General features: G+C 41.0%; 1 protein-coding gene across 3 annotated transcripts in view; it reads left to right on the forward strand.

The window, feature by feature from the left end:
• Window positions 1-14,743, forward strand: part of KCNMA1 (potassium calcium-activated channel subfamily M alpha 1) — a 1,434,006-nt gene that overhangs the window by 869,638 nt on the left and 549,625 nt on the right. For all 3 annotated transcript variants that reach the window (XM_019502361.1, XM_019502362.1, XM_019502363.1), the window contains exon 5: window positions 895-1,006. In XM_019502361.1, the coding sequence (XP_019357906.1) occupies window positions 895-1,006 (112 nt within the window). The remainder of the gene's footprint in view (window positions 1-894; window positions 1,007-14,743) is intronic.

Here is a 14,743-nt window from a genome sequence, read left to right on the forward strand (position 1 = left end):
CGCACAGCCCTATTAAGCAGGTATCAGTTATTTGAATGCCAGTTCTGTAGTGAAAAAGAATACTTTGTGCTCTAAATATAACTGTAACAAGGCTAATGTCATTGCAGGTCCCTCTCAAATAATTTCTTTTTATAGTTACAGTATAAATGGCATGTACCATATTTTATGTGAAGTGATGTTGGACAGGTTTGGTCACTTCAAGATAGAGACTTGTAAAGCTTGTAGAATCAGAGATGGTATTAAGTATATTTAAAGTATTAAAGGTATTGCTTTTCATTATGATACCCCAAATTTCAAGTCCTTACTGGGATGAATTACCTCAGGTTTCTCTAACTGAATGTCTTTAATTCACAAGTATTTGTATTTCTAGGTTACTGTTTTCATTGAAATCCAGCACTGTTGAGGAGCCTCTTCCCCTCAAGGGAACACTAGTGCTAAAAATTGATCACATATTGTATTTATAATCCTGCTGAGATCATTCACATTTTTTCTAGTATTTGTATGTGCAATATTTGGAGGTGATTGCAACCAAACCCCTCCCTCAGAATTCTACAGACCGAAGTGGGGAAATAATGCTGACTACTGATTTTCTTTTTTGATTTCTCATAAATTATTTTTAAAGGCTGATTTATATATTGTTTAATAAATGTGGAAAGAACACTGTTGAATCGGAATCTCCTTACCACTGTTTTGAGAAGTCAGTAGATAAATGCTCTCAGTTTCTCTCCTTGATATATGACTTTCCTATTTGTTAATGTAAATGATCTTGCTGTGTAATCCAAAACATACACTGTATCTCCCAGAGAAATACTAGTGTTTGGATTTTGGAGAGAAGAATGCCACCCCACTATAGCAACATGCTTATAGTTTGATTCTTTCCCCTTCCTTTTACAGTTCATAGCAGCCAATGACAAGCTGTGGTTTTGGCTGGAAGTTAACTCAGTGGTAGATTTCTTCACAGTTCCTCCAGTGTTTGTGTCAGTGTATTTAAACAGAAGTTGGCTTGGTAAGTAAATTACCTTTTCCTTTATGCTGTTAATATCACAACACACAAAGCTAGCACAATTTATCCACTCTTAATTTGTGATACTATGGCCAGGTACAGACATTACAGTTTTACTAGTATAAGTGATAAGAAACTAGTTAATACCCCTAACAGAAGTTTGGCACACAAAACCAGTCTATACCCGTAAGAGAACAAATGTTCAGTGCATGTAGACTAGTTTAAAAATGGTGGAGTGCAATGTAAGATTTGTCCCCTCCTGCTTCATCAAAGGGCAAACATGTGTTCTGTTCGCTACCAATATAAACTACACCGCTTACAGAAAACTGCATAACTTCTATTGTTTTTGCCTCAGGCATGTCTATACCTAGCCCGTATTTGTACAGGGTTGTTATGAATAGTGACTTTCTAGCAAGCTATCCAGTGCAGCAGATAGATGCATTATACTGAAAAAGATGTTTCCTTAGCCCACTTTAATTTTGTTGGACCACTGTAATTCCAAATGGTATCTGTATGAAGGGTGATATGGCATTTGCTTGGCAGTGAATTCTGGCATGCAAGGAGAATTGCCGGACATAAGGCTGTGTTTATAAAAGGTATGTTTGACTTGCATGATGCAGTTCCCAACCTGAACACACAATCTAAAGCATTCATTTTTAGAACTCCATTGCTATAAACACCAGAGATCCATACATCATTTAAATTAACAACATTTCTTTAAAACGTATTTTACATTATATAGATTTGAAAGGTTGACTGAAATATTAGGAAGATTGCTGAGCTTGTGAAGAGAAGATCAGTTTAAATAAAAGAAGGTACAAAAATGTGCAAATACAAAATGGTTAAAATGAAAAATGCACAAAATGAAAAAAAAACAACCCAGAGATTGTTCAAGACAGAGATTCACTAAAAAGAACACCTGTATGTCCAAGATAGAGCTTGGAGGGTCTTAAATAAAATACAGGCCTTCATTTACCTAGAAAAAGTATGGCTCAAACCCTGAAGTTTATTACTCAAGAAGAAGTCTCATTAGCATTAGTTCTGTAATGCATTATCATTGTTTTAAGAAGAAATGTATTACTTGTGTGCCAGAAGTGCTCGTGCTTAACCGAGGAATGGGGCAGCAGCTCTTAGCTCCTCTTATTTCAAGAGAACTTCACTGGCAAAGTACATCAGCTTTGTTCACGGAAACTGAGAAGAGTGATCAGCTTGGATTTAGCAGATCAGGGGGACAGCAGTGATCTCAAGGGAGCATTGGGAGTATCTCACTCCTAACTTAGTCAGAGAGGAACTCCATAAATGTCCCTGCAATTTATTGTGTCCCCAGTACTGACAAAAGGTACTTGGGCTGGTTTGGAAAATGAAAAAATACATGAAAATTTGCAACGTTTATAATATGTGAGAGATAATTGTCTCTGCTACAATTATTAATAAAGATAGATGTAAGGTAAAATCCTAAATTTTCTTGTTTTATATTGAAATACATCAGCAAATGATTTTCCATCTGTGAGGACTGGAATGACTATTTATGCATGATATTTAAAACATGCATGTGGGAATGCGGGGGAATGCAGTGATCTATCACTGTTGCACTGCAACTATCCAGTATGAGAGAGAGAACTAAAATTCACATTAGATAGACATATTAGATTTTTGCCAAATAAGACTTTTTAAACTTGATTTTGGGATGTATCAGCAGCCAAGATGGGAAAATAATGGAATGATTAGGGACTGGTGTGGAGTGCAAAACATAACCATGGACATCCACATGAATCTCCTTGGGCCAGAGAAAAAAACAGCAAGAACTCTGGTAGAATAAATTAGTGTCATAATAACATAAATTTATATCTGCACATGTGAAAATAACTCATGCATAGCTGAAGTTCTTAGGTCAGAAAACCACAAAGTTTGGCAATTTATTAAATAGAATACATGGGAATAGAAAACTGAATATATGAGCTAATAAGAAAATGCATGTATTTGTAGTTGCATTGACCTCACGGGGAAACCTTTAACATTAGGTAGATAAGGGGGTAATGATGTATGAATTAGTTTGTCACCATATCAAGGATTTTCCTGGAAGTTTCAGGTAACAATAATTAGAAAAAATGGCTAGATGATCAAAATCTGAAGATGAAAAGCACAGTATGACAGATGAGATTGAATTAAGGGACTAATAAATGCCTACCTGTGGCTTGCATCCAAAAAACTTGAGAAGTGGGGCCTACAACAAAGCAGATATGTTTAACTAAGTGCTTGTCGGTGCAGTGACTGCATACATTTCTCATGGTTGTACCACAACAAAAAGTGAATTTTCAGCAATTCCTCTGTACTAGATGGCACTTTGCAGAAAGAGTAAGTTCATTACTACATCAGTGTACTTACCACCACAGCCGGAGTATGCTCTCTGACTCAAGCCAGGGTATCATCTCCTTGACTGTTGTGTGCAGTTTTACTTCTGCCTGTTAGTTCATTCTTTCTTGTTAAGGCTGTTGTACCTTGCTGAGTGACAGAACTTTTATGTGAAGTAAATAGAAGTATGTCTGGAGTACTGTACTTTAGTTTTGCACTGCTCTGCCAGTGTTTGTTCTAGAGAGTGTTTTCTTCCTTGGGAGCAAACAGATTTTTAGTGAAAGAATTTACTATGATTCATCAGAGTTTCCTGCTAGATCTATAATTTAGACCTCCTTTGCAAATTGTTATTCTTAGATGCTTCCTAGATGCGTCAGTGAGAGAATTTATGTGCAAAATCCAATGATATGCATTAATGATAAATTTCCATTCTTTAGCCAGATGGCAAAACTTGTTCTGCCTTTAAAAAAAAAAACAGAAAGAAAGAAAAAAAAAAGCCCTGCATTCACTGGCTCTTGCCAGGTAGTGTGGGGAGGGAGGGGGATCAATTCCATCTGCCCTGCGCTGCATGGGGGTGTTCTGCCATGAGGCTCCAGCGACTGCTGCAGCAGCCAGTGAGTGCAGAACTTTTTTTATTTAAAGAGCCAGAATGCTGGGGCCTGGCTGGGGTCCCCCCAAGGTCCCCTCCCCCTCTTCCAATTACCCCTGCTGCCCCCTACTTACCGGCACGGAGCCCAGGTCCAGCTCCCTGCAGCAGCAAGCAGGGACTGCCTGAATCTACGAATCTGCCTCTGAATCTTTTCTGAATTGATTTGGAGGCTTCAAATAGATTCAGACCTTTTTATTTGTCTCCTGATTCAATTTGGATTCAGAGATTCGGCCCATGTGGTGTGACTGAAATAGCCTGGGCAGTTGATATGAAGACACTGGTTTGATACAGAGACATCACAGTTGATATGGAGATGTCTCCCTCTGGGCTTCACTGGTTTGGTCCAAAGGAAGGATGGAAGTCAAAACGTTTGGAACCAGCTATGCTGCAGGAGTTGCCAGTGCAGAGGAGGCCTTCCATCTGCCTGCCTTTTGGGACTCTACTCCAAGATTGGTTGCCAACCATGGCCAAAGAGCCCGATCTGCCCTGTTTAGATACCACTGGCAAAATCACTGAGTGAATATGCTCATCCACCTTTTGATGGCATTTCCTCCATCAAGGGTTCCATCACCCTCAGGCGCTCATCTACCCAAAGCCTTCCTGACGTTGCCAAGTTAATTAACCACTGCCCAGCACTCAGCATTGACCATTACAGGTTGTACTGCTTATGGACATAGCGGTAGCAGGTTTTCAATCCTGACCTGACCTAAAAATTTTAGTACTGTGTTCAAAAGTTGATAAGTACAGGCAGTTCTCAGAGTTATGACACAGTTGGTTCCTGAAAATCGCATCTTAAGTTGAAACATTGTAACTCAGAACCAGTTTTCCCATAAGAACAATGTTATAAATGGGGGATTGGTTCCTGATGCTTGGTAGTGCTGCGTCCAGCTGGTAAGTCTGTTGTGGCGGAAGGGGAGCAGGGAGGGAAGAAGCATGGGGGGGCAGATCAATGCCCCACAGTGAGGGAGGGAGTGAGGCTTGGGATGGGCAGGGGCTGGGGCAAGCGCTGCCCAGCTGGCATGGGGTAGGTGTGGGATGGAGCCATGGCTTGTCTGGGGGGCATAGGGAGGGGGGCGCAGCTCACACCACTATGCGCTGCTGGTCCAGGACTTGCTTATCTGGCGGCTCGTCCAGCAGCTCCTGCTACTACTCCCACCACTCGTCCAGGAGGGCATTGTGGGGAGGTGTGTGCCCCATGATCTGCATGGGGCAGGACAGGGTGGGGCAAGCAGGGCCGGGGCTGCACCAGGCTGCACTCCAGCCAGGTGGCAACAGTGCTGAGAGTAGGGGCTATGCCCTCCTTCCACTCACCCCGCTGGGGCAGGGCAGGTGCAGGATGGAGCTGCTGCACTGCCTCCAAACAAGAGGTGCGCAGTGGCGGGAGCTGCTCCCCATCTCTGCACCCACTGGATGAGCCATGGCTCCGTTCCACACCCACTTTACCCCGGCTGCATGATCAGCATAAGGGCATGGGGGGCCATGTGCCTCTGGATTAGGGTGGGGTGAGCTGTTTTTTTTTTATTTTTATTTGTCTTTATACATCAAACCCAGTACCTCATTGCTACTGCTGTTCATTGAATAAACCTCAAATTTAGCATAATCAGCCAAATTTTCTGCTGATGTAAATTGATGAGCTGCATCAGAGAAAATATGGCTTTGATGGAACTTCATCAAAATATTTACATTAACAAGAGATTTAGTCCAATATATTAAGTGTAATTGCAACCCACTTGCTTTGTGATGAGAGGCTTTTGCACATACAGCCCAAACAGCTGTTGGTCATTTTGCTATTGTATTGCTTTAGAAAATCCTTCTCTAAAGCTGGGCAAACTATTCACAGTCAGAGTTTTATTTAATAGACTCGCACCTTTTTCTGTACATGAATTACTTACAGGAGACCTCTGTTTTAATTGATTTAGCTATTAGCTGCAATTACTGTGTTTCACACAAACAAATTCTAGCCTATGGCTTGCTCGCACATTATTGCTTTGACTGTAACCTTGTGCATCCCAGAGTATATTCTTATAAAATGCAGAAAATATCATTTTAAACACAGGACTTTTGACACCTCCTGATTTAAACAGGGCTATTGTTGTGATGATGGTAAACTGGAACCTGGAAATATTTCAGTGATATAAAACGAGTTGGCAACTCGCATCCTGCAGAGCCACTGGATCCAGCGTGCACAGACAGGGAAGTATCAGCAGCATGTTAGCAGTGGAAAGTTTCATCAGCATTTTGGCAGCAGAGGGTTTCAGCTCATTCCAGTGGCAGAGGGCTTTGGCTGGCCTAGGGCAGAGTGCTGGGGACCTGTGTCCAAGCTGCAGGCAGGGGGCAGGGAGAAATGGTGGCAGATCTGTCCCAGCTTGTCGCAGACCTGAGTTGCATTGTTTGAGCCTGTGGCTCCTAACTGCTTACTAAAAGAACTACACATTCCAAAACTTTTATCAGTCCTCTAAGAATTGGTTTCCTCTAGCTTTCCATTTTTGTAGCCATAGGTCAGAGTCTAATTTTTTTTGTCCTAAACTTGCTCTAATTTTTGTACTTTTGTTCTGTAAGTACTGTGCATTTCTGCCATCTAGTGACCAAGAAGATATCTGAAAAAGCTCACTTAAGTTTTCCAATTTGGAATCCAGACTTGAGCTAAGAGCATCTTGTACTCTTACTCGTGTCTGCTGACTCTACTAACAATGTTCAGTGGTTTTCAACCTTTTCAGATTCATTTTCCCCTTGGAAAACGCCAGGTCCTAGTTTTTACTTAGTTGTTGACTACAGAAAAATAATAGAACAATGTTTCTGTTGTAAAGAACTCAGAAAGATTTCAACAGGTCAGAATATTTTTAACACCATGAATTCCTATTTGAAATCTCTAGGTTTTGTCTTGTGAACAGTGCAAACATTGTGTGGCACCCTTGTTGAGAATCACTGATGCAGTTGGCCCAATAGAAGACATTAACCAGGAACTTCTCATTTTGTAATTAGATACTATTATAAGCATTTATAAACTATCCTGCATCAAGTAAGTGTACAGGACAGTTGTTACAAATCCACTAAACTTTTAAAACACAGTGTGAAGCCATTCACTCTCAAATTCAACTTCTCTATGGAAAAATGGAAACTCCTTGCATTATCCCTTGATTCAGCTGCATATTATATACCCTCACTTCCTCTCTTATATAATATTATGTACTTGTATGCCCTGAATAGCTTCAAATGACTACTAAGATTTTAATGAAAGTCTTTTCTTAATACCCTCCATGCTTTGCCATTTGAGAATAATATGATATTGAAAAGAACCTAATGTCTTTATATTAAATACAGAACTTTTCAGCTTTACCCTCAGAAACTCTTTTCAGAAGAAAGAATTAACCCTATCCCTATAGAAAACATGTTAAAATGACTAATATAAATCTGAATTAAGAACTATAGAAATGAAAAATATGAATGTTTTCATTTTACCATCCTAGTGGTGCTCTACCCAAATCTTGATATGTACAGTATAAACCAAAGCAAACAAAATACTAATGTGATTTTTTTTAATTGAAATTGTAATGATAGACCTAGATATGCAACTAACTTAAAATAATCACATACAATGTTAGTCAGAAAATAATTGGAAAAAGGAGGTGGAATAAAAGAAGCTGACAGTGTAAATTTTAAAACAGTTCAGTAGGATCTTTACTGTTTTTTTAATTTTGTCATGCATATTTTTATATGTAGGGTACCTTTAGAAATTTCAACATAATTCAAGTTCAAGTTATTTCCTGGAATTGGGTTCCTATTGTAAGACTAAAGGAAATATATGTTTGTATAAAATCATTATGTAATAAAAACTGGAACTAAGGCATCAATAATTACCTCTAATTACAAAATCTGTTATTTGATGTAGAAGTGCCAGGTGTATTAATTGCAGCGCAAGGTTTCACATCTTTAGTTTTCTTCTTATTAGTCTTCTAAGTATTGTTATTTCCTTCAAGGAATAAATTAACATATTATTGCACATCTGTAAACCCAAAGGGTAAATTTTATAATTTTCATAATGTTTTTAATAAATGCATTACATCTATTTGCCGAAGTAAAGCAATAATAAGATTTAAATGTTTTATTTTTCATAAGTGTTGGTCCTCGTTTTCCTTACCTTCTAACTCCTTTTCTATCGCTTTCTTTTTTTTTTTTTTGGCATTGGTGCTTGGGTGGTCAATTGCATAATCTAAGGGCCTTGTTACATAGTAATTTTGAGTGGCTCCAGGAGCTCTTAACACCTGTCCACACATTAACACCTGAAACTGGTTTTAAGCACTCATTAGGTGGCTCAGAGTTGCACCACTCCAGGGCAGGATTATCTCTGATCTGTGTTACCTACCTAGTGTTATGCTAAGGTATAACCACTCTAGGCCATACCTTAGTGTAAACACCCCAGCTTCACCTCCTGCCCCCTAGCTGTGATCAGCTCCACCCTCCTCAGCACCCCAGATCCTTGCTTACTGCCGCCCCACAATTTACTTGTGGCTGCCTTCACTGTTTGTCCCAGGGGAGCAGACGGGGAATAGTTAACCTGCCTGCTCAGCCACGGCTGCCAAGCTGCTCCTCTGTGGACTGAGCAGGCAGGTTAACTCTCCGCTGCTGCTCCCCTGGGACAGACAGTGTGGGAAGCCACAAGTAAGCGGTGGCAGGGTGTGGGTGGTGGGGACGCTGAAGGGTGCAGGAAGGAACCAGGGGAGCCCCAGGGGAGAGAGGAATAGCCTGAAATGGGCAGGGGGGATTCTTACCTTTCAGTCTTCCAGGTCCCTGTGGGCCTGAATGTGAGTACTCCAAGCTCAAGCTAGCACTAACAGCGATCAACATTTGTGCAGCTCACAGTGTAAAGTGTAACAAGGCTCAAAAATTTTGGGCAAAAGATTTGAGATTGTAACCCTAGGTTCTGTTTCCCAGCACAGAAACTAATCATTGTAAGGATTTTTGTAAGTTAATCCTCCCTGCTTCAGGTTACTTGTAAAATGCTAACCTCATTATCATTTTGGTACCCTCACTGATAAGCGGTCATATTGAAATGGGTCAAAATGCTCCAGTATTTAGGTACCGCTTGAAATAAGTAAGAGTGTTCAAATTTAGTTTTAGGGCTAAATACTATTTTTCCTGCTAGATGTCTAAAATGTAGTTGCCAGCATAGTTTTGGTTTACAAAGCCAGAATCAGGGCAGCATTCTATACCTCCTTACATAATTCTCTTATATGTTTAGTGGGGAGCTAATATGCAGTTCATATTCCCCCAGGGATTAATTCGATTTCACCTTCCAGAACTGCCCAGGTTTCTCATTCATTTCAGTGGGCAGCACTTAGATTCCTCCAGAGGTGGATCCTACCTAAGCCTGCTCTTTATTCCAACTGATGATTATGCATTTTTTCAATGGTTCTTTGATCCAAGATACAAAATAAACCCCTCAAATCCCCAAAACAAAACAAAGCAAACAGTGGAAGAAATGACAACTTCTGCCTACCTGATTTTCTACCCTGAACTTCTCCAAGATTTTTCTAAGACACTGCTTTTTAGGATGTTCCTAATAAAACCAATAAATAGCTTAGGACTAGACACCAAAGCCTGAAACAGTGCACAGTAATCACACCTACTTGATAATGTTTCTTCATTTACACTTACATTTTGAAAACCATCAGTTAGCCAATTCTGAATCCGTTTAATGCATGTTGTGTTAATTTGTATTGTTCACATTTCTTACTCAAAATGTCATGCACTAACATTTCAAAGGTCTTACAGCAGTCTGAGTAAATTACATTGGGACCATTATCTTTATCAACTAAATATGTCAGTTCATAAAACAGTATAAAATAGATTTTCTCTCAATCTCATGTTGACTGTCATTTATTATATTATCTACTTCAATAAATTATAGATAATATCCCGTACTAGTTATTTCATTATTTTGCTTGGGATATTTGTCTAATATTAAACTTTCTTCCAGTCTTCTGGAATTTAGTCAATTCAGACTATAGTAGTAAGACTGATTGTAAGAACTTTAATGATGAGATCAAACCAGCGATTTTTTTTTAGGACTTGTATACAAGTTACCCAGGCCAGCTGATTTGAAAATTGTGAAATGTATTTTCTGAGTTTAATTATCCTCTTAAATTAGTCCTGAAAAATAAGCATTTCATCGTTATCATGCAACATGGACATATCTGTCTTTAACTCAAAGAGAGAAGAGGGAATTTTTTCCTTTTCTTTGTTAGTACTGGTGATTTCCATTTAGTAATAGATCACTAACATTGTTAGGCTTTTTTTTATCACAAGAAGCTTTAATAAAATCCTAAACTCTGCAGGCCATAAAGTTATCTTTGTGTCCTTTTGTTTTCTCTACCAATTTGATAAATAAAACCAGTTCACTCAGCCTCTTCTCATAAGTCACATGCCTCTGCCGCTAAAGCATTTTTTTTGCCTTCTGCTGGACTCTCTCCAACTTGTCAACATCCTTTGTGTAGTGAGGGGCCCAAAACTGGATGCAGTACTCCAGATGTGGCCTCACCAGTGCTGAATGGAGGGGAATAATCATTTCCTTTGATCTGCTGGCAGCGCTTCTACTAATGCAGCCCAGTATGGCATTTGCCTTCTCTGCAACAAGGGCATACTGTTGCCTCATATTCAGGTTATTCATTGTAACCCCCAGGTCCTTTTCTGCAGAGCTGCTGCCCAGCCAGTCAATCCCAATCCTGTACCACTGTATGGGATTGTTCCATCCTAAGTGCAGTATTTTGATTAGATGTGACTGGGTGGCCTGTTGCAGACAACAGCTGTTACTTTATCTTATGAAATATGTTAGGGCATTGATCATAAAAATTCAAGATTATTTTCTTCCAAGTATCCATGATTCAGAAACAGGAAATGTTACTTTTGACAGAGTGCTAGTACCCTTCTTCCTTCGTTCACTAAATCCATTCCAAATATGATGATTGATTTTTAACATTCCAGTCATGTGCCTTTTCCTGTCAAGTTTCAATCATACCAAGTAAGTTTCATTGATGGTCATAAGCAAGCGATTCCAGTTACTGGTATTTATTATGGGCACCTAGCTTTGTTCAGGGCATGCAACTACCTTCTTACTTTTCTGCATTTGACTAGTTGATTCATCAGAGATATACCAGTTTCCATGCTGAGGAACTGCTGCTGGTAACTGTATGGAATTCCACTCTGCTAGGTTGTTTTACCATGTCCTCAGTTGCACCTAGCCTGGTTGGATGCCCCCCCCCCCAATCCTCTTGGTTCTGATAGTTATGAACTATAATCCGCTTCTCAGACTTTCTTTTTCTTCTTCCTTGAATCTAATATACCAGTGCTTATCCAAGACCTCCTCAGCTTCTTTGATGCTCTTTCTTATGTTTACAGCATTGTTACTATGACAAAGTTTGTCATTGTTCCTGTTTGCAGGCACCAAAAATGCGAAGTTCATAGATTTTATATCTGGAAGCTTATGCTTCAATAATTTTTACCCCTGTTTCTGATTTCCACCTGCAATTTAGACTTCAGCCCAATCTTTTTACATAATTCCCAATATGTAACTTCTCACACAGCCTCTCTAGTCTCCTCCTTATTTCTAAGCCCTGGAACAAACACTTGCTGATGTGTATGAATCACTCATTAATTCAGCAGCAATTACCTCTGGAATTATCCAGTGTGCTTTGTGCTGCGTGAGGCTTGGTTTTTATGGTATTAAGAAGGAATGCATTGGGCAGCTTGAATCATTAAAGAAATGCATTTTGTAAAAACAAATTAATCAAAAGGCAAATCCTATTGAAACTTCAGACTCTTAACCCATGCATAGGGAGCTGGACTCTGATGAAAGAAGAGGTTTAATAGATGTAGGAGTTCCTGTAAGGAGGCTTCCCAACAATGCACCTAAAGAGCTAAATCCTATTTCACTTCATGCGTCTAAATGGCACCTAGGGCCTTGTTACACAGTGAACTTGGAGCTGCACAGATGTTGATAGGTGTTAATGCTAGCTCAGATTTTGAACAGTCACACCTTTAGGCTAAACACCTTCTTTGACTGTCCCCTACCTGCACAGCTGTGACTTGCCACTAGAGGGCTGGTAAGCAGGAGCCTGACTAGGAGCTACAGCTCCTGCAGGTGGCAACCAGGGCTTAGGTGCTGCTGGGGGTGGGCCTGGCCCTGGGGGGAGCTGTGGTTGGGGAGTGAGGGACACCTGGGGTTGTGGAGGGCTGTGGGTTGCGAGTGAAGGGCCATGCTGAGCAAATGGGGTTACACTGAGGAGAAGTTTGGGTAGCGCTATTGTAGACGCTCCCTAACCCAGAACGTCCATGTCCTGCTTCTTAACAAAGTAGTCCAACAACAAAACTACTGGTTAGGCATTGTCCCGGCACCTCTCTGGTGCTCCTCTTGAAGCACCTGTTGCATCTTGCTGTCAAAGATCAAAGTCTTTGATTTCAGATGCCGATGGCAAAAGATCACATGGCAAAAGGTCAGAAGCTAACACAACAAACTCTGTAATTGTAGTCTCACACTATTATTCTTTAGTTTGTAACAGTGCTGCATGCACACATTCCTATCTGTGCCTCATTTTTTTTAAATCACTTGAGCTCCCATACAAGAGAGAAACTAACCGTGAACAAATTTCAGCTTAGTCAAAGAGAGATACCGTACCCATAGTGACCAGATAAAAATGAAACTCCAAACTGGCTGATTTTAATGAAGTTGTAAAATTAAATAATGTACTATGCTCGCCCTCCTGTGACCAAACAGGACCAGTACCACCCAAGCAAAAATATAACCCCCCTTTTTATGAAACTTGAGCAAACAAAGAGAGCACAAGTGCCAACTCATTAATTATTCATGCCTAGCATGAAGTAATTGGCTATCCTGGCCAAGTATAACTTGGAAAGAACTTCCGCCCAAAAGCAGAGAACTGCATATACACTCAAGAAGAACAGATTGTGCACAAATATTATCTCTCCGCCTACGTATCTTTCTGGTGTACCCCCGTCTTGCCGGCCCATTTATCTTTATTGTTATCTTTCTTATCAAGAGCTCTCGGTAATCTGCAGACTGCAACGGCTTATGTGAATCGCTCGAAATTTGTAACAAGCAACTCTCTTACCCACCCTGTAAATGCTGGGTAACATGATAGCTGCATGCTGTAACTGAATAAATCAACTCCTCTGCCTACGCTGCAAGCTATCAGTACCGTAAGTAAAATAAACTTTCTGTGTAACCAATACACTTTAAATCATCTGACTATCTGACTCCTACTCGCCATTAACACCCGCCTGTCCAGTCATAAATCCCCCCTCGCGCCAAGCCGGTCGTACCGACCCAGGCTCGCAGGTCAAGGGTGCACCGGCATCTGGGCGCGACACTTGCATTTAATATTCTTTGGATAAAAAATGGATAAACAGCACTATGAAAGATTCTGACCTTTAAGAAGCAGCAGCCAGGGTAGAATGTAAGCACACTTCACTTCCACAGCATCCAAGCCAAAAGACTTATTCTCTTCACCCTTGTCCCACATATCACCAGTAGGCTAGCATCATGAGAAGTGGTGAGGCCTGAGCAACACTTAGCCTGTAGCAATGTAGCTAGACAATTTTGCTGGAAACCAGGAGATGGCAGTTTAAACCCCTTCCAGTTGTGGGGTTCTGGAACCCAGTTTCCTACTCTGTAGTCAAGTGCTCTAACAATTAGGCTTTTGAGCTAAAACCTGGGAGAGTCATCTTCCTCTTCCATTTTTTTCTCCAGCATGTACACACTTGGGGTAATTCTATTTGGCTATAGGGCAAAATAGAGTCCAAACTGTGTGTACGTGTCAAAAAATGCAGTTGCATAACTACTCGCATGCCATTCATGTATGTAATTTTGCTCAGAGTGGATTATTAAAAGTGCACTGAATGTGCACATTCTGAATGTTTATTCATTTCAGTTTGGATTGTGTATTACCTTTCTATGGCTCTTTGAAAATGTCTTAGTTCAGGCCTTTGTTGACACACACTCCCAGTTGCAGCTTCTGGTAGTCTCCTCCTCCCAAGCAAATTCCTTATAATCCTTTTCTGCCTTGCCTTTCTTTGCATCTGGCCATTAGGGTTGTGCAAAATTTTGTCAGCTGTTTCATTTTGGAGGTGTTTTGGTGCCCAAAACACCAAATCTGAATTGAAATGGAAGGCTCGGAAACATCTCCAAAATGAAATGATGCATCTGAAATGTTTTGGAAATGTTTTGCAAAATTTTGGAGTTTCAGAGCCAGGCTTGCAGGGAAACAGCTGTACGCTGCTGCCCTGCTGCACAACATGGCTCTGCAGGGAGCAGAGATCTGTGGCGGGGTCTCCTTGCTGCCATTGCTCTGGCAACATGGGGTTGTATGGGGTGGGCAGCGGCAGCAAGGAGACCAGAGAGTGGATCTCTGCTCCCTGTGGAGCCAGGTCACATGGCAGGGCAGTGCTGGTCCCTACTGCATGACCTGGCTCTGCAGGGAGCAGAGATCTGGGGCTGCATGGGGCGGGCAGTGGCAGTGGCTATGAGGAGACGCTGGCACAAATCTCTGCTCCCTGTAGAGCCAAGTCATGCGGCAGGGAAGTGCTAGTCTCTGCCACGTGACCTGGCTCTTCAGGAAGCAGAGATCCACGCCAGGGTCTCCTCACCACCCCAGGCAGTTCCATGTTGCCGGGGCAGCACAGGGTGGGCAGCAGTGGCGAGGAGACCCCCAGTGCAGATATCTGCT

Source organism: Gavialis gangeticus, unplaced genomic scaffold, assembly GCF_001723915.1.
Source record: "Gavialis gangeticus isolate Ggan-Ray unplaced genomic scaffold, GavGan_comp1, whole genome shotgun sequence".
Lineage (NCBI taxonomy): Eukaryota > Metazoa > Chordata > Crocodylia > Gavialidae > Gavialis > Gavialis gangeticus.